This window comes from Perognathus longimembris, chromosome 6 (genome assembly GCF_023159225.1).
Source record: "Perognathus longimembris pacificus isolate PPM17 chromosome 6, ASM2315922v1, whole genome shotgun sequence".
NCBI lineage: Eukaryota > Metazoa > Chordata > Mammalia > Rodentia > Heteromyidae > Perognathus > Perognathus longimembris.
The window spans coordinates 9,699,917-9,718,910 of record NC_063166.1 but is presented as its reverse complement, the minus strand read 5'-3'; the positions used below and the strand labels follow the sequence as shown (position 1 = coordinate 9,718,910).

At 41.7% G+C, this 18,994-nt stretch overlaps 1 protein-coding gene across 2 annotated transcripts in view; it reads left to right on the top strand.

The window, feature by feature from the left end:
* Nucleotides 1-18,994, top strand: part of Dnah8 (dynein axonemal heavy chain 8) — a 195,825-nt gene that overhangs the window by 19,190 nt on the left and 157,641 nt on the right. The window contains exons 9-19 of one of the 2 annotated variants that reach the window (XM_048347828.1): nucleotides 1,389-1,496; nucleotides 2,960-3,061; nucleotides 4,756-4,902; nucleotides 8,560-8,757; nucleotides 9,398-9,474; nucleotides 10,668-10,767; nucleotides 11,951-12,070; nucleotides 13,784-13,919; nucleotides 15,079-15,266; nucleotides 17,808-17,888; nucleotides 18,791-18,907. In XM_048347828.1, coding sequence (XP_048203785.1) covers nucleotides 1,389-1,496; nucleotides 2,960-3,061; nucleotides 4,756-4,902; nucleotides 8,560-8,757; nucleotides 9,398-9,474; nucleotides 10,668-10,767; nucleotides 11,951-12,070; nucleotides 13,784-13,919; nucleotides 15,079-15,266; nucleotides 17,808-17,888; nucleotides 18,791-18,907 — 1,374 coding nt within the window. Of the gene's footprint in view, nucleotides 1-1,388; nucleotides 1,497-2,959; nucleotides 3,062-4,755; nucleotides 4,903-8,559; nucleotides 8,758-9,397; nucleotides 9,475-10,667; nucleotides 10,768-11,950; nucleotides 12,071-13,783; nucleotides 13,920-15,078; nucleotides 15,267-17,807; nucleotides 17,889-18,790; nucleotides 18,913-18,994 lie in introns of both variants that reach the window. The other variant, XM_048347830.1, reaches the window with a different exon arrangement.

The window sequence follows — 18,994 nt, the reverse complement described above, 5'->3', positions numbered from 1 at the left end:
CAGCTTGAATTGAGATAATACGCACATCTGGCCCCTAGCAAGCCCATACTGCATGTTAGCTGAAGTGAGGTTGTTCTTGTACTTTGTGCTCTGTTCTACTTATTATACCTGTTTGCTGGCTGCTTTTCCCCTCTGCTAGGTGCACCTCAGGAGAAGAGGTTTCCCATGTTAGTGTTCTCTTTCTCCAGAACCTCTAGCAGTTAGTGATAGGTTTGCTGAAGGTGAATTAAATTGATAATGAGAAGGGCTTTTAAGCTGGTTGCTGGTGGCTCACACCTATAAGCCTGGCCACTTAGGAGGTTGAGAACTGAAGACTGAAGTCCAAAGCCAGCCCAGAGCAGGAATGTTTGTGTGATTCTTTTTTTCTGATTTATTAGTGAAAAGCTGGAAGTGCAGCTGTGGCTCAAGTGGTAAGTAGAGTTTTAGCCTTGAGCAAAAAAGCTAAAGGACATTGCTCTAACCCTGAGTTCAAGCCCTGTAGCAGGACACACACACACAAATATTCCTCCTCTTAGCCCTTTTTTTTTTTTTTTGGCCAGTCCTGGGCCTTGAACTCAGGGCCTGAGCACTGTCCCTGGCTTCTTTTTGCTCAAGGCTAGCACTCTGCTAGCACTCTGCCACTTGAGCCACAACGCCACTTCTGGCCGTTTTCTGTATATGTGGTGCTGGGGAATCGAACCCAGGGCCTCATGTATACAAGGCAAGCACTCTTGCCACTAGGCCATATCCCCAGCCCCTTAGCCCTGTTTTTATCTACCTTTTAGCCATAAGTAAGTCACTTCATTCCTTATCTTTAAAGTGGCTTTCACCTCTGAATGTCTTCTCTTTTTCTGTTGTGCTGAAGATCAAATCATGGTACATACTAACTCATTGCCCTGCTACTCCACTCCACTCTTTCTGCTAATATCATTCATTCATTCATTCATAACAGAGCTGTGGATCAAACCCAGATCCTCATGTATGCTGTGCAAACACTCTACTAGTGAATTATATCCCTAATTGAAAATGTAGCTATTAAATAAACTTTTAAGTTCAAATGTACAGAAAGATTGCAACAATAAGATAATCTCTTTCTCCAGCTTTTCCCGTGAGCACCTGACATTAGCTTAGCATAGTTGGTATAAATAATAGCTTTTTATCCTTTTTTGGTGATAGTGGGATTTGAACTCAGGGTCTCTGGTGCGCTCTAACTCCTTGAGCCACACCGCCTACCAGTGTCCTCCTCTCCTCCTCCCATTCCAGGATCCAGTTTAGAATATCACACTCATCTGATTTAGTGATGAAAACATTCTTCTGCGTTGTGTCTGCGTAGAGTTGTGACTGTTGCAAGGCTGTGACTGTTGATTGATACACCCAGAATACATTCACTTAATAGATTTCAATTTCAGGTTTCCATGGCCCATGGAATACAAAACCTGATTAATGCCATCAGAATGATTCACAGTGTGTCAAGGTATTACAACACCTCAGAGAGAATGACCTCTTTGTTTATCAAGGTGAGTTTCTTCTCTCTCATTTCTTTTTCATTTTCTCCTCCCTCCCGTCTTCCTCCTTTTTTTTTTTTGAATGTAGGGTGTTACCGTATAGTCTAGATAGACCTGAACTTTCAAGAATCCAGCCTCTAGGATTAAAGGTGTGAACTACCACACCCAGCTGAGATCATTCTTAGTTTCATATTAACATTTTTTCCAATAATGAATCAGAACAATTCTGACTAAAATTAAAGTATTGTAGGTTTCTTTGATCATTTTTTGTTGAAAAAAATTCTTGAAGGTTACATGAGGGAACTTCTTGACCTCCCCTTTAAGGGTCTTTATCTCTTTCTTTCCTTCCTCCCTTTTCCTTTTTTTTCTTTTTTTTTTTTTTTTGGTCTGTTATAGAGCTCAAACTCCGGGCCTGGGAACTGTCCCTGAGCTCTTCAGCTCAAGGGTAGCACCACTTGCCATTTTCTGGTGATTAATTGGAGATAAGAGTCTCTTGGAGTTTGCTGCCCTGGCTGGCTTTGAATCATGGTCCTCAAGATCTCAGCTTCCTAAGTAGCTAGGATTACAGGCGTGAGCCACTGGCACCTGGGTTCCTTTTTTTTTTTTTTTTTTTTTTTTTTTTATATAGGTCCTGGGGCTTGAACTCAGGACCTCAGCACTGTCCCTTAGCTTTTTCACTGAAGGCTAATAAAGCTACTACTTGAATCACACCTCCACTTTCAGCTTTTTGCTGGTTAACTGTACATAAGAGTCTTGGATTTGTCCAACTGGGCTGACTTTGAACCATGATCCTCATTTCTCCTGAGTAGGATTATAAGCATGAGCCACCAGTGCCCAGCCAGCGCCCCCTGCTGGAAGATACTGCCTTTTTTGTTTTATTATCGTTCTTTATTTTTCCTGGTCCTGGGGCTTTAACTTAGCTATCCCGGAGTTGCTTTTGCTTAGGATAGCATTCTACCACTTAAGCGACAGCACCACTTCTGCCTTCTCCTGAGTAGTTTAATTGGAGATTCGAGTCTCATGGTACTTTTTCTGCCCAGGCTGGGATCCTCAGATCTCAGCCTCCTGAGTAGCTAGGATGACAGGCCTGAGCCACTAGTGCCCAGCCCTCATTATTCTTTTTTAAGCAAAGGATCTCATTTTTTTTTCCTGGTGCTTGCCTGGGACTACAATCTTTCTGTCTATGCCTCCCTCTCAGCTGGGACCCACCATGTCTGGCTTATTGATTGGCATTGGGCTTTACTAACTTTTTGCCTGGATGACCTTGAATCACAGTCCTCCTGATCTTTGCATGAGATTGAGATTTCTTTGTTTGGATTGAAATTTGTATTCCTCCACCCCCTTTTAAAAAATTGCATGCTTTATTCGCTCTGTAAGTTTAGTACTTAATTACATATGTAAACTTGTGCTTCTAAAAGTGCACAGATTTTTTTAATCATTTATATATAGTAAGTTGGTATCTACATTTATTTTAGGTAACAAATCAAATGGTGACAGCATGTAAAGCATACATTACGGATGGAGGAATAAATCATGTATGGGATCAGGAAACCCCAGCAGTACTGAAGAAAATTCAGGTTGGTAGAAGTAGTTTATTTACACAGTAAATCCTTCCATCCAGCCCACTGTTATTTACTTTGCTTATACAGAAAACATGTTAACTCTGCGACAGTCACATACAGACTAGCATGAGAGTATGAAAAACAGGATGCCATTTCCAAATCTCTCTGATCAGGAGGGGACCAGGTTAAAACGATGCACAGAAGGGGAACAATTTGAGCAGCTCACATGTCCCTCATCTGAGGAAGCATTAGGAGTGGGAAAACAAAGCCCAGAAGTAAATGAGCCAGGAAGGAGAAAGCGGAACCTGAGGCTTGCAGTGGACGAGCTTGTAAGAGGGTGGAGAAATCAATTGTAGGCCTGGCAGTGCGAATTGGTCAGAAGAGAATCAGTGTGAAATGACTCAAGCTGGGAGCCCCTTCTTTCTGGCAGGCATTCAGGATGGAAAGTTATTGCCAATTATATGAACATCCATCCTCCCAGAGTCGAGAGAATTTACTGACAAAGAAAAGAACCTTTGAGAAGTGAGTCCTCATCAGAAAGCTGTCAAGAAGACTGTCAATAATTTTAAAAAGAACCCGGAGTAGGGCCTCAAGTTGATAATACAACACCCTCAGGATGATTTGGAAGTTGGCGAATGGATTTCACCTTTTTTGACGATGGAACAGAAGCTTTTGGAACAAGCTTTGAAAATGTATACAATAAATATGTCTAGAAAGTGGGGAAAATGACAGAGCAGTGCCTGACAGACCTCCACCAACAACTACAACAGCCACAACCAAAAGGCTGCAAGAAACAATGGGAGGGGCAGGTCGGTGGTAAAGGCAGCCTCACTGAGGGCAAGTAAAGCCCAGGGATGACTTACTGAGTCTGTGAGGATTGGTGATGCCTAAGGAGCTGTGTCTCGAAATGTGCATCTTCTACTCAAGAGGCAGGTGTGTGTGTGTAGGGGGGGTCACAAGTTTGAGGGGCAACCTGAGTAAAAGTGCCTCAGGAAAAAATAAATAAATGCAAAGAGCTAGAGAATGTGGCTTAATTGAGAGTTCTTGCTTAGCATGTATGTGAAGAATATTGGTGCATAAGTGTCTTGTGTGTGTGTGTGTGTGTGTGTGTGTGTGTGTGTGTGTGTGCATGCCTGTGCGCATGCGTACATGCTGGTACTAGAGCTTAAATTCAGGGCCTTGTATTCTCACTTTGCTTTTTCCCTCAAAGCTGGCCCTCTGCCTCTTAAGCCAGTGTGCCATTTTTGACTTTGGGGCCAGTGAACTGGAGATACAAATCTCACAGACTTTTCCTGCTCAGGATGGCTTTGAGCCACGATCCTCAGATCTCAGCCTCTGGAGAAGCTAAGATTACAGGTGTGAGCCACTGGCACCTGGCTGGATTCAGATGTCTTGATAGATCATTTCTGGGTTCATTGAGAGTCATATATAATATAATTATATAGATATAAATAAAAGTATATGTAGGATATGAGTTATGGGCAAATGGGATCAAGAAGTGAAAATAGAATATAAATATATATATTTAAAGCTGTGTTGATTTACATAGACCTTAAGTATATAGGCAGACAACTTGAATGTTATCGGCAGCACCAGCCCCGGTGTGAGGGGCCGACACAGCCAGTTTTGTGGCAGGATGGGATGTGTGAATTTTTGACTCCTGAGCAAATGTCCCATTGTCCTCTCCTCTTCTTTTCATTCTCTCCTAGGATTGCATTTTTCTATTCAAGGAATATCAGGCATCTTTCCATAAAACAAGGAAACAGATTTTAGAATCCTCAGGAGAAAAATCTTTTGAGGTTTCAGAAATGTATATTTTTGGAAAATTTGAAGCTTTTTGTAAAAGATTGGAGAAAGTAAGTATTCCACATACCCAGCTCCCAAATCATGCCATTTTGATTATGTCAGGCTTTCTGTAGAGCCTTTGGGGATTTCCACTGGGGATTTCTCCTTTCAGTCAGTATTGATCCCGTTCATATTATTAAGTAACTCATAGATCTCTGCACTTACTGCATTTGACTTTTTCATCCCTGTCTTTTTGCCTTCTGCCCTCCATGACAAACTCCCCCATCTCTCAGGATATCAGTTCTGCTTCTTTCTGTGGGTCTGGAACGTACAGACTCTTGACCACTGCGTTAGGCTGAAATGAAGCACTGTGGTAACAGACAGACTCCTGGGCACGTGCAGAGGCTAGGCATCTGTGCTTTCTGGACCAGTGTGTGTACAGTGTGCTCATTTGTTTTGTTTTTAGGAGACAGGGTCTCACTCTGTAAATTACTGGCCCAGAAATTACAATGTAACTGATGGTGGTCTTGAACCTGATCCTTCAGACTGAGCTTCTGAGTGCTGGTATTACAGGAATCTACCACCACACTCTGCTTGTTACTTTTGCTTTTGGTATCTTATCTAAGAAACTGACATATGTACAGGGACTTGAGGGAGGGATATATGTTTAATTAGAAGGATGTTGACATGGTTCAAATTCACAAATAGGTTCATTGGCCAGACCCATTCCACAGAGATGTTTATGTTTCTAAATCATGAGAGCATTACTTAGAACTGGGTTCTGGTTACCCCTATCCCCCCCTCCCCCGCCCTGCCCCAGGATCTTGAAACTTTGCCAATGTACAACTGGATTTACTTTGATTGTGGTAGAGTTTCAGAGCTGGCTTTTAACTGTCTGCTGGCAGTGATTTTAACCGTCTTTGGTGGCATGTGTAATTCTAACGTTGGGCATCATCTGTGGAGCAGCACTCCAGGCTATCCTCTGATGCTGGGGGTGGGGTATGGAAATGCCCGGATGCATGTGTGTCCACTCCTGATCTCTGGGGAGGCTCTGTTCCTTGAGAGTTCAAGATGAAATCACAGGGGCTCATCAAGCAGACAGATGCAGCCATCTCCAGAGGTGCAGAGGCCTCCCCTGAAGTGCATCCTGATGACAAAGTTACCCCCTGTACTGTGAACCCCGTGACTGCCCATCTCTCAGGTGTAATTGGTGGGGATGATCATCTTACCTTGAATGTTTCCATAGTTCACTAGAGGTGGTTACTAAGGTGCCTCGATGGGCTTTCCCAAATGAGTAAGGCACAGAATGGGCCCCTGTTAGATTAACCCTGTGAATTCTTCAGTAGTTAAGGAGAGAGCCAGAAGGGCAAAGTCAGAACCTTTTAAGGAAAGCAGAGATTCTAAGTGCCAATAAGCAAATGGCAAACTCAAAGGACAGGGCTGAGGTTGGGGCTGGGAAGCTGAGACGTTAGAGTTGGGTAGAGATCTCAAGGAACAAACGAAGAAGATTGCGGCATGTCACCCTTTGGGTGCCTGAAACTCTTTGCCCTCTTTTCCATAGGCAGAAACTTGCTGGTGCAGTGACTGTCAAGACCAAGTGTGTACCATAGTCTTTGTGTCTTCTTCTTTCTGACACAGGAACATGTGTGGGAAACAAGAAGGGGTGGGAAGCTGGTATTGCTGAACAGATTTAAGGAGCTGGAGCTAGTAGATGAGGAAGACCTTGCTCATGGTGACTCTGATAGGATCACAGTGCTTTGAGACCTGGGCAGAGCACAGAGGTCAGTGAGCTAGAGAAGGGACTGTGTATTGGCTGTCAGAATGGAAGGGTCAAAAGCTGGTGAAAAGAGAGCTGGTGAAAAGCCAAACCGGGATGGACCAGCAGGCTTGTGGCCATGGGTGTGGTCATGGTCAATCACCACAGCTGGCAGGGACAAAATAGAGGAGGTGCTAATGTCAGGATTAGGCTCCACCTCCTAGAGCCAGGCAGTAGAATGAGGGATAAAGGATAAAGGATGAGGTCTTATTCTGCGCAGGTGGCTTCTACCTGTAATCCTAGCCACTCAAGAGGCTGAGATCTGAGGATCAGTGGTTCAAAGCCAGACCGGGCAGGGGAGTCTGTGAGACTCATCTCAAATTTGCCACCAGGAAACCAGAAGTGGCGCTGTGGCTTAAAATGGTAGAGCACAAGCCTTGAGCCAAATTGCTCAGGGGCAGCGCCCAAGCCCAGAGTCCAAGCCCCATGACTGACAAAAAAAAAAAAAAAAAAAAAAAAAAAAAAAAAAAAAAAGGATGAGGTCTTAGAAGATTAGAATAATAGAGCAGGCTGATAGCTTTGAGTTTTTCCACTTGTTTCTGCTTTTCCAAGTAGATAAGTGGTGTGTGTTAGGAGCAGAACCAGGAACTTCCCACTTTATATAGAGTGTGTGTGTGTGTGTGTGTGTGTGTGTGTGTGTGCATGAACATATACATGTGTCTATACATACTGTCTATAATTTTATGTGGAAGGTATTTATGTAGATTCTGTAAATCCCAGGTGGCCTATATGATTCCAGGTATGAATAAAGTAGATTTTGGAGTTGTAAGAAAACAGTAGAGTAAGAACAACCATCTCTCTGAAAATGGTTCTTCCGGGTTAGATGTGAGCGTGGACTCTGTGCGACTTCTGCTGTGTGACTTCTGCTGTGTGTGGGGACAAGGCAGCCCCATTATCCTTACAACGTGCAGTCTTTCCTGGGTACTCCTTGAAAACAGGTTCATTCCCTTTCTGGCTATTGGAGGAAAAAAAAAAAACTCTCTCTGGAGAGCTTTGAGCTTTGTTGTTTTTAAGTCAGGAATCAAAATGGGGGAACCACTGAGGAAGATGAAGGAGCTGAGTAGCCTGTGGCTATGAGAGATCTTTCTGAGTGGCATAAGTGTTGTCTGGACAGGGAGTGGAAGCAGCCATGGTTGAGATCAAGTCCATTGTGAGGGTTTTCCCAGGGCTGTCTGGGAGGCCAGAAGTGATTGCTGTCATCATTCAAGCATCTGAGGCCAATCATTTTCCTGACCACAGGTGTTGAAGGGAGAACACAGGTTGATTTATGCTGAAGTGACTCATGGGAAATATAGGGAGAGCCAGTGAACACAGGAGAGTTCTTAAACCCAATGATCTAGTGGAATGGCTTTCAGAAAATTCCCAGGAGCAAGAGAACAAAGCTGTTTAGACAAGTTCTCCCTCCTTCCTTCTTGTCCGAATGACAAAGTGGTTAGCTTCTGAAAAGGTTACAAACTCTCTGGAGAGGATCGGCATCAATCTGAATTAAATAATTCTGGAGTAGTAATAACTGGCTATAGAGATTTGTCTTCTAGTTTTATCTTCTCTAGTTGGTTTTAGCTGAATGGTTCTAGACCCTGTCTACTGGCTTGCTTTTTCAATCAGTGATTCTTCAAGAGTTTGTTAAGAGAGAATGTCCTAAAGGAAGGTCCTAATACTTAAAAATGACAGGCTGGGGATATGGCCTAGTGTAAGAGTGCTTGCCTCTAATACATGAAGCCCTGGGTTCGATTCCCCAGCACCACATATACAGAAAACTGAAAGAAGTGGCGCTGTGGCTCAAGTGGCAGAGTGCTAGCCTTGAGCACAGAGAAGCCAGGGACAGTGCTCAGGCCCTGAGTCCAAGGCCCAGGACTGGCAATAAATAAATAAATAATACTTAAAAATGACATTTCTCCTTTTCTTTTTACAGATTACAGAAATGATAACAATTGTGCAAACATATTCAGCCTTGAGTAATTCTACAATAGAAGGCATAGATATTATGGCAATAAAATTCAAAAATATTTATCAAGGAGTTAAGAAAAAGCAATATGACATTCTGGATCCACGAAGGACAGAATTTGATACAGATTTCTTAGAGTTTATGACAAAGATCAATGGTTTAGAGGTAAGTAGCTGTATAAGCAGTAGCACTGTCCAGTATTGCTTTGGTCATATACATTAATGTTGCATACTTTTTATTTTAACGTTTAGTTACAAACTGAAAATATTTGCAGTGTCGATAATTTTTTTAAAGTAGCCCACAAAATACTTTTCATCTTATCATATGCTGGTGGCTCACGCCTGTAATCCTAGCTACTCAGGAGGCTGAGATCTGATGATCAGGGTTCTGAGCCAGCCCTGGCAGATACACCTGAGAGACTCTTATCTCCAATTAACCACCAAAAAAACCTGTGGCTCCAGTGGTAGAGTGCTAGCCTTGAGCAAAAAAGCTCAGGCATAGGTCCTGAGTTCAAGCCTGAAGACTGGCACAAACAAAAACATTATTGAAATATTTTACGTTACCTTTTTGTGCACAACGTCCTTGAGATCCGTTATGTGTTTTACACATTATCCAGACTTCTGAGTAGTGACATGTCAGGCACACAGTAGTGATTCATGGCCCATATCTGCCTTGGTAGCTGAGGCTTAAGTAGTACGTGTGTTTGAGGCTATGTTGATTCTGTAAGGAACTCATTACCTTGTAAAACAAAGCTAATTTCTTCTGTGACATTGAACACCACTCAAGTATTAATGTTTTATTTTAGATACAAATACAAGGATTTATGAACACTACTTTTGGAAAAATCTTATCTTCTCAGCAGGCTCTTCAGCTACTTCAAAGGTATGTATAATGCTTCTAAGCAGGGCAGTGTCTAGGCAGAATACCTTTCTATCTGAAAATACAAATTTCAAAGAAGGTACTCTTGGCTATATCTCCTGTATAAACCCTAAATGTTATAAATATTAGGTTTTTTCCCCCAATGACTACTTCATAGACTGGCAAAATGGGGAAGACCTGTATCAGAGGCCCTTTGGGATCTGTTTTTTGTTTTGTTTTGTTTTTTGGTCAGTCGTGAGCAGCTGCCCCTAAGCTTTTTTGCTCAAGGCTAGCACTCTATTACTTTGAGCCACAGTTCCACTTCTAGTTTTTGTGTGGTAAACTGGAAATAAGAGTCTCACAGGGACGTTTCTTACCCACTCTGGCTTCAAACTGTGATCTTCAGATCTCAGCCTTCTGAGTAGCGAGGATTATAGGTATGAGCCACCAGTGCCCAATTTCTTTTCTGAGAGCCAGCGGATCTGTCTTTGAATGTGGCATGACCACTGTCGTGCACTGTATAGATGCTCTAGCTTGACAGACCATCACAAGATGAAAAGTAGACACGAAAGGATTTTGACATTTTCCTCCCCTCTCTATTACTCTCTTTACCTATAATACTCTGTTATCAGTTCATTTCTATTACTAAAACATCATGGAGGCACTTGCTGTACATGAGTTAGTCTGCAGTGGAAGTGATGTTTGGCAGACAGTCGGTGTTGTGACTGTAGGTGTTTTTAATTAAGGTACCATGGATACTGGCAGTGGTAGTCAGTACACTTCCCACCATCTCTGCTATTGGCTTCCCATATATCCTTTTAGTATTCACTCAAATGCTACTTTTCCAGGAAAGTCTTTCTTCATTGCTTCGTTCCTCAGACTGGCTAAGTTTCCCATTATATGTATTTCCAATACCCATCTTTTCATGGAATGAAAATGGTTGTCTTCCATACTCTCTGCTCCTTTGCAGTCAGGAATTTGGCCACCACCAACTCAGGCCACGGAACTCTTGAGTGCCATCTGCCTCTGCAGTAAAGTGGTCACAGGGTCTGAGAGAGCCAGGAGCATGCCTTGCCCATCACTAGCTAACGCGGGAGAATGCATGAGGCCTGGCACAACTATTTGTCAAATGCATGAATGAATCTTTAGTATTCCAGCAATTCTTAAGTGTATTTCTCATTTCCCTTTGTAATTTACTCATCATGAATTTCTTTCAGATTTCAGAAGCTAAACATTCCCTGTCTGCAGGTAGAAATCAATCGTACAATTGAGCGAATTCTTCAGTATTATGTGGCTGAACTTGAAGCTACTAAGAAGGTAATTGTCAATTTGTAAATAGACTAACACATTAGTACCAGTGTGTGTGTGTGTGTGTGTGTGTGTGTGTGTGTGTGTGTGTGTGTGTGTACTGGAGCTTGAAGTTGCCACCCCCCCTCCACCCCGGGGCTTTCATTTGGCTTTTTCTCTCAAGGCTGGTGTTCTACTACTTAAGCCACACCTCCATTTCTTCTTTTTGCTGGTTAATTGGAGTTAAGAGCGTCATAGACTTTCCCACTCAGGCTGGCTTTTAACTGCAATCCACAGATCTCAGCCTCTTGTGTAGCTAGGATGGCAGGCATGAGCTACCAGCACCTAGCTATCAAAGGAAAAAAAATTCTTAAACATATTTCCCTGGTTATTTATTTATTTATTTATTTTTGCCAATCCTGGGCCTTGGACTCAGGGCCTGAGCACTGTCCCTGGCTTCTTCTTGCTCATAATCACTCATCTAAATTTATTTGCTCGCTAGTTTTTGTTTTGTTGCCAGTCCTGGGGCTTTGGACTCGGGCCTGAGCACTGTCCCTGGCTTCTTTTTGCTCAAGGCTAGCACTCTGCCACTTGAGCCACAGCGCCCCTTCTGGCCACTTTCTATATATGTGGTGCTGGGGAATCAAACCCTGGGCTTCATGTATAGGAGGCAGGCACTCTTGCCACTGGGCCATATCCCTAGCCCCTGCCCTGGTTGTCTTGTGCCCAGGTTTTCAGAACTGTTCTTTCATGTGAAGGACAGTGAGGCTCCCCTGCAGTGCGGGAAGGTGCTGACAACATACTGTTGGACATCTAGCGCCACACTTCCTTGCTCTTAGGAACTGTCTTCTTTTGCCACAGTAGTCGGGTGTGTGTATACAGGTGCTCTTTTAGGTTAGCATTTTTTTTTTTCATACAGGTTTTGGAGAGTATGAGAGTGGATACTGCATAGCTCTCCTTTTGAATACCTCTTGAAGATTTGGGATAAGGGCAGAAAAAAAGTGTAATGGGAAACAAAGGTTAAAAGAAGATTAAGTGTCATGCATTATAAATACTGTTTTTGATCCATGGGTTATCATCTCTGAAGTACATTTACATATTTATTAAGTATCTCTTGTATATACAACATGTAATAATGGTGTGAATATAGCTGGGTTTTTTTTTGCTTTCTCCATTGTACTGAGTTTAAACATTAACATATTTTTAATTACAGCTTTATCATTCTCAAAAAGAAGACCCCCCTCTCGCTCGCAATATGCCCCCAATAGCAGGAAAAATCCTCTGGGTGAGACAGCTCTATCGGCGGATAAATGAGCCCATCAACTATTTTTTTGTAAGCTAAACCACTAATTAAATTTATAATATGCAAATTCTGGTGGTTGGAATGCAAGATTACATTATAAATGCATTGTATCCTGTCCAGTTTGTGCTCAACAAAGCAGTTGGAGTCAATGCTTTTACGGAGCAAAGGAAATTCAGCTTATACGTGTACTGGAGAGAGACTATGCCAGGTCTTTTACATTCAGCTGATAAGCCAGTTCAATTACAGTTATCTCCACACCGGAGAGTCTTAGAATGCTATGTCTTTTAACAACACAGGCATTTGATAAAGGCTTTTAAATACAGCTGCTTTGCAAACACAATAAAGTATGGCTTGCCATTGGGTCTTACTTCCGTGGGCGCTGATAGGTCACTGATGTGTATGTAATGTCAGGGAAGGTAAGATAACGAGGTGTTCTTATATGAGGAACTGAGCCCTAGATGGGGAATGGCATTTGTGGCTTACACTCTTGAGATGATTAGACTTCTGAAAAACAGGTAGTGGTAGCTCCACTGACTTGTGGAATTGCCACTTTGTCCTTATGATTTGGGGTTATAATTTTGTTCTTATTTAAGAGACAACATAGCAGAATGGAGTTGATTTGCTTGATGTTTATATCTACATACAAAACAGAATTACTACAAATGGTAGTTGTATGAGTAACTTTGTTTAGAGGATGTTACTAAATAGGTTTCTGATATATCTCTTTAGCTGCCATGATTTATTTCATTTATGGCAAGTATTAAAAGATTAAAATTGTGGCCTTAGACAAGAAACTACATTGGCCTCTTTTTGAATCCTCGTTCCTTCCATTTGTTTGTTTGTTTTCCTTCCATTTATTTTTATTTTTATTTTTATTTTTGTTTTTGTCACATGTGGGGCTTGAACTCAGGGCTTGAATCCTGTCGCTCAGCTTTTTCCACTCATGTCTAGTATTCTACCACTTTGAGCCACAGCGCCACTTTTCTGGGGATTTTCCTATCTGGGCTGGCTTTGAACTGCGATCCTCAGATCTCAGCCTCCCAAGAAGCTAGGATTACAGGCTGAGCCACCTACACTGGCTCATTCCTTCAGTTTTTAATGAAAGGGAATGTTTTTTTATCCTTTCATAGAAGGCTGTTTTTTTTTTTTTTTTTTTGGCCAGTCCTGGGCCTTGGACTCAGGGCCTGAGCACTGTCCCTGGCTTCTTCCCGCTCAAGGCTAGCACTCTGCCACTTGAGCCACAGCGCCGCTTCTGGCCGTTTTCTGTATATGTGGTGCTGGGGAATCGAACCTAGGGCCTCGTGTATCCGAGGCAGGCACTCTTGCCACTAGGCTATATCCCCAGCCCTAGAAGGCTGTTTTTTAAAAAATTGTTTTATTATAAAGGTGCTGTACAGAGGGGGTTACATTTTTAGGAAAATACTCTGATACTCACAGTTCAAGGAAACCTGGCCAGAAAAGTGGGGACAGGGTTAGTGAACTGGAGGTGGAGACTACTAATGTCTGAATCTGGATGTGGGTGGTAGATACCTCCTTTATGTCTCCATCTTTCCCCTGCTCACTTTCTACTGGTAGTACTTAGCCCCTCCCACTGCTTGCTTCTCTTGCCTTTCCTACTGCTGTCCTTTTCTGAGGCCGAATCTAAATTATATGACCATTGAAAGTAGCAACAGTTTATGAAAAAGAATCTGCAGCCTCTTGACATGCACCTTTTTCTCTCTGGTCCCCTCAAAAAATAAACAGAAAAACTCAGACATTTTATCAAGCAATGAAGGGAAAGCTGTGATCCGCCAGTTCAACAAAATCTCCTACGTTCTAGTGGAGTTTGAAGTGGTGTACCACACAGCCTGGGTCAAAGAGATTTCACAGTTACACTACGGTGAGTGGCCAGTGGGAGCATGGTACTTCCCAATCAGTTCCTGATGCTGGAGAATTTTTTTAACCTAATGTGAGAGGCTAGTCAAAGCTTAGATTTAAGGGTGTGCAATGGTTTCTGTGTTTATAGTTGTTAATATTCTGGCACTCAAGCAAAAGTTTGTTTGTTTTTGTTTTTGTTGCCAGTCCTGGGGTGTGGACTCAGGGCCTGAGCACTGTCCCTGGCTTCTTTTTGCTCAAGGCTAGCACCCTACCTCTTGAGCCACAACACCACTTCTGGCTTTTTTCTGTATATGTGGTGCTGAGGAATCGAACCCAGGGCTTCATGTATACGAGGCGAGCACTTTACCACTAGGCCATATTCCCAGCCCTCAAGCAAAAGTTGTCATGACCTTTAAAAGTGATAAACTTAGAAGTTATGACTTTCATTGGAAAACAGTATTTAAATGTGAAGATATCTCTGGAGATGTTATCCCATAGATTTATGTAGGTTGTCCTACTCATTCTGTTTTTTCTTGTTACAGATTCGAAGGTTAATCCCACTTAAGAGGAGATACATTTGTTAGCCTCCTCTGTCTCTGTCTCTGTCCATCTCCCTGCCTTCCTCCCTTTCTCATTCCCTCTTCTTTTTCTTTTGAAATTTAATTTAATTTTGTTGTAACGGTGATGTATAGAGGGGTTACAGTTACATAAGTAATGTAAGGAGTACATTTCTGTTGTTGTTGTTGTTGTTGCCAGTCCTGGGGCTTGGACTCAGGGCCTGAGCACTGTCCCTGGCTTCTTTTTGCTCAAGGCTAGCACTCTGCCACTTGAGCCACAGCGCCACTTCTGGCTGTTTTCTATATGTATGTGGTGCTAAGGATTTGAACCCAGGGCTTCATGTATACGAGGCGAACACTCTTGCCACTAGGCCATATCCCCAGCCCAGGAGTACATTTCTTGTGGAACATGGTTACCCCCTCCCTCTTGCTTCCTTTTTCTATCACTAGATTTGATTTAAGTTTTAAGCTTCAGCATTTAAAGAATCTAGCACTAGCCTCTAGAACTAGTGTATTGCCTTCAAGGAAGAAGCCAACCATTGGGTGGGGGGAGCCATGTCACATTCTCGCCCTTCCTCAAGTAGGAGGTCCAGAGTAAGCAGTGTCTCTCCTTACCATCTGCAGCTTTGCAAGCCACACTTTTCGTGCGACATCCGGAGACAGGGAAGTTGCTGGTTAATTTTGATCCTAAAATTTTAGAAGTTGTTCGGGAAACCAAGTGTATGATAAAGATGAAGTTGGATGTTCCAGAACAGGCAAAGAGATTGTTAAAATGGGAAAGTAAATTGAAAGCAGACAAACTGTATTTGCAGGTAAGATAGATGGGAGTTTTGTGATTGTTTTTTGAAAGAGGAGTGTGTGTGTGTGTGTGTGTGTGTGTGTGTGTAAGAAAAATATCCCTGCAGGTGTGCTGACATGAAGAGGAAGTTTGTCATGGTGTTGATTCTTTTTTTTTTTTTTTTTTTGGCCAGTCCTGGGGCTTGGACTCAGGGCCTGAGCACTGTCCCTGGCTTCTTTTTGCTCAAGGCTAGCACTCTGCCACTTGAGTCACAGCGCCACTTCTGGCCATTTTCTGTATATGTGGTGCTGGGGAATCGAACCCAGGGCTGCATGTATATGAAGCAGGCACTCTTGCCACTAGGCCATATCCCCAGCCCCATGATGTTGATTCTTGACAGAAGCAAAATGATGACTTTCAAACCAATGGGAAGACTGGAGGTGGTTAATAGGAAAGGAGACTCACTCAGACTGCTGGACAATAAATGAGAGGATAGTGGTTCTGAAAAAGTTGTTCTCCATAATTGTAAGGATTAGGTGCCTTAAACTTAATAATGTATTTAATACTAGAGTACTAAAAGGATAAAAATTGAGAAAGAGGACTGTCTCTAAAATGACATGAATAGAAAGCATTCTTCAACATTGTGAAACAGGGCTTTATTCCCATGCCAGTTGAGCCGTGGGCAGACTAAACTTATTAAAAAAGAGAGAGAGAGAAAATGGTAACAAAATGTAACATTCAAAAGTGGCATTGTGGAGGGTGAATCAAAATATACTCAAATCCTAATGCACAGTTGCTGTGAAGACAGTGTAAGTACCACTAGGATTCTTTAGAATAGCAATTCACTGGGTCACTGGTAGCTTACACCTGTAATTCTACCTACCCAAGAGGCGGAATTCTGAGAATCATGGTTCAAAGCCACCCTGGACAGACAAATCCATGAGACCCTTATCTCTAATTAACCAACAAAAAACCAGAAGTGGAGGTGTGGCTCAAGAGGAAGGGTACTAACTAGCTTTGAGCAGGAAAGCCAAGTGAGAAAGTTAGACCCTGTACCAGCACAAAAGCAAAAGCAACAAACTGTACGAATCTCAGTGTTCTTTGCATTCTTCAGGAAGGCTATAGACATATCTTTGGGGAATGTGGGAAGTGCAAGGATCTTCTTTCCAGCACTTCTGGCAACAGCAAAAGACAAATCTGAGTCCAACAGTAGAGAATTGATTAAATATGGGTCATAAAATAAATACAGAACAGTTAATGAAATTTCCGATGAGTCAATGAGAGAGACTTCTGTTTGCTCTGATGCAAAGTGGGTTAACTACTTTTATAATCAATCCCAACATAAGTAAATACAGATTCTTCCTGTTTCTGACTGGAAGGAATAATATGAATCTGTCATTTTTCAATATGCCACTGTATTTAACATTCTTGGTTTAATTAAATCCATGTCTGGGCATAAGGACAAATTGATAATGAGGAAGCCCTTTTGGAAACCAACACAAATATCAAAGACTATTTCAAAATTGTACCACATTAGAAATTATAATTTAAAATTAGAGTTATACTAATATGTGAAACTAAGGGGATCAGTAAGGATAAGAATTTTAGAATAGAGATTCCTCCCTAACAGTTCTTTCAGAGTAACAGCTTTACTGAAATTCACAAGCCATGTAATTTATCCACCAAACATATAATTAAATGGTTTAAGTATATCCACAAAGCTGCACATTCAGTATTAGAACATTTTCTCCTCCCCACCACCAAGAAATGCCAGTCCTATTAGAATTTGTTTGCCATTTTCCCTCAACTCTCACCCCAAACTCAGCTCTGGAAACTACTCAATCCCTTTGTCTCTGAGGACTTGCCTGTTCTGGAATTATGTCATATGTAGTCTTTTTCTTGGGTAATATTTTAAAAGTTTCTTATCTTCCTGTGGTTATAAAGGAGTAGGTAAATTTACTTAGTTTTAAGAATCAATTGTGATCTCAATGATGAGTATGTTTTAATGTGCTAAAAGATAGTGAACAGAAAGGAGAAGGCATATAACAGATTCACAAACAGGTAATTAGCCCCACAATTTAAAATAAATACAGCTGCCAAGAGAAATAATCAATATGAGAAATGAAAATCCAAGTAGTGCCATTAACTTGTTGTTTAAAGAGAGAATGACCAGGGAGCTAGGCATTGGCTGAGATCTGAAGATTGCAGTTCAAAGCCAGTCTAGCCAAGAAAGTCAGTGAGGTTCTTATCTCCAGATAGCCAGCAAAAAGCCAGAAGTAGAGGGGTGGCTCAAATGGTAGAGCTCCACCCGTGAGTGAAAAACCCAAGCAAAGGTGGGAGGCTATGAGTTCAAGCCCCAGTCTTGTCATAAAAGAAAAAAAATATAGTCAATCAGTATAAATTTAAGTGAACACCTCCTCTCTTTATGATAGCAAGACTTGAGACAACAGGAATAATAAAGCCTTTCTGGTATGAATGAAAATGTGACTACTGCTTTTAAATGAGTTAAAGTAATATATATATATATATATATATATATATATACATATGATTCCAATCTTTTTTTTTTAAACAGGGTCTTCTGCAGTATTATGATGACTTATGTCAGGAAGTGCCTTCTGTGTTTGTCAATCTGATGGCTCCTAAAACAAAACAGGTTGGCAATGCTGAAGAGTTGTTTTTTTTTAATTTCCCTGTTATTTAAAATTAAGACCCCAGGGGCTGGGAATATGGCCTAGTGGCAAAGTGTTTGCCTCATATACATGAAGCCCTGGGTTCGATTCCCCAGCGCCACATATATAGATAATGGCCAGAGTGGCGCTGTGGCTCTAGTGCAGAGTGCTAGCCCTGGGCAAGAAGAAGCCAGGGACAGTACTCAGGCCCTGAGTTCAAGGCCCAGGACTGGCCAAAATAAATAAATAAATAAATAAATAAATAAATAAATAAATAAATAAATAAATAAATATAAAATTAGACTCCAGTTCTATAGATTATATGGATTTTGGACCACACAGTCTTGCTTATCCTCTTATCTTTCTAGTTCAAATTCATAGCTCTATTTTTCCCCCTATAGAACAATTTCTTGTCCATATTTTGTTGCCTTTGAAAAATAACAATCTAAAAAATCACAAGTAGTTTCTAAAAATCCACAGTTGCTTCCTGGACAGCCAATGATGATTTAGAACAAAAGGTCACCTTTATTAGGTACAAGTGTGGGAAAAACACAGTGAAGGAAAAATAGCTTATAATATTTGTAACTAATAAAATGAATCCCTTTTTAGTCTTTTCTGTTTTGTTTTTTGCCAGTCCTGGGCCTTGAACTCAGGGCCTGAGCACTGTCCCTGGCTTCTTTTGCTCAAGGCTAGCACTCTGCCACTTGAGCCACAGCGCCACTTCTGGCTTTGCTATATATGTGGTGCTGAGGAATTGAACCCAGGGCTTCATGTATAAGAGGCGAGCACTTTACCACTAGGCCAGGCCCATAAATCCCTTTTTATAAAGACATATGCTCTCATTGACAGTGAAGCTGTTAGGTTTTTTTTTTTTTTTTTCTCCTAGGTGGAATTTGTGTTGCGGCAGGGTCTCACAATATTAACATGGTCATCTTTAACTCTGGAACGCTTCTTTCATGAGGTTGAATCTGTTTTGGATATGTTCAATCAACTTTTAAAGAAGGTAAAGTTGATAAACTTAAAAAATCCGAAGGCAGTCATATTCAGAATGATTTGTTTAAGGATTGAAGCTTTTTAATGAGTATGGTTT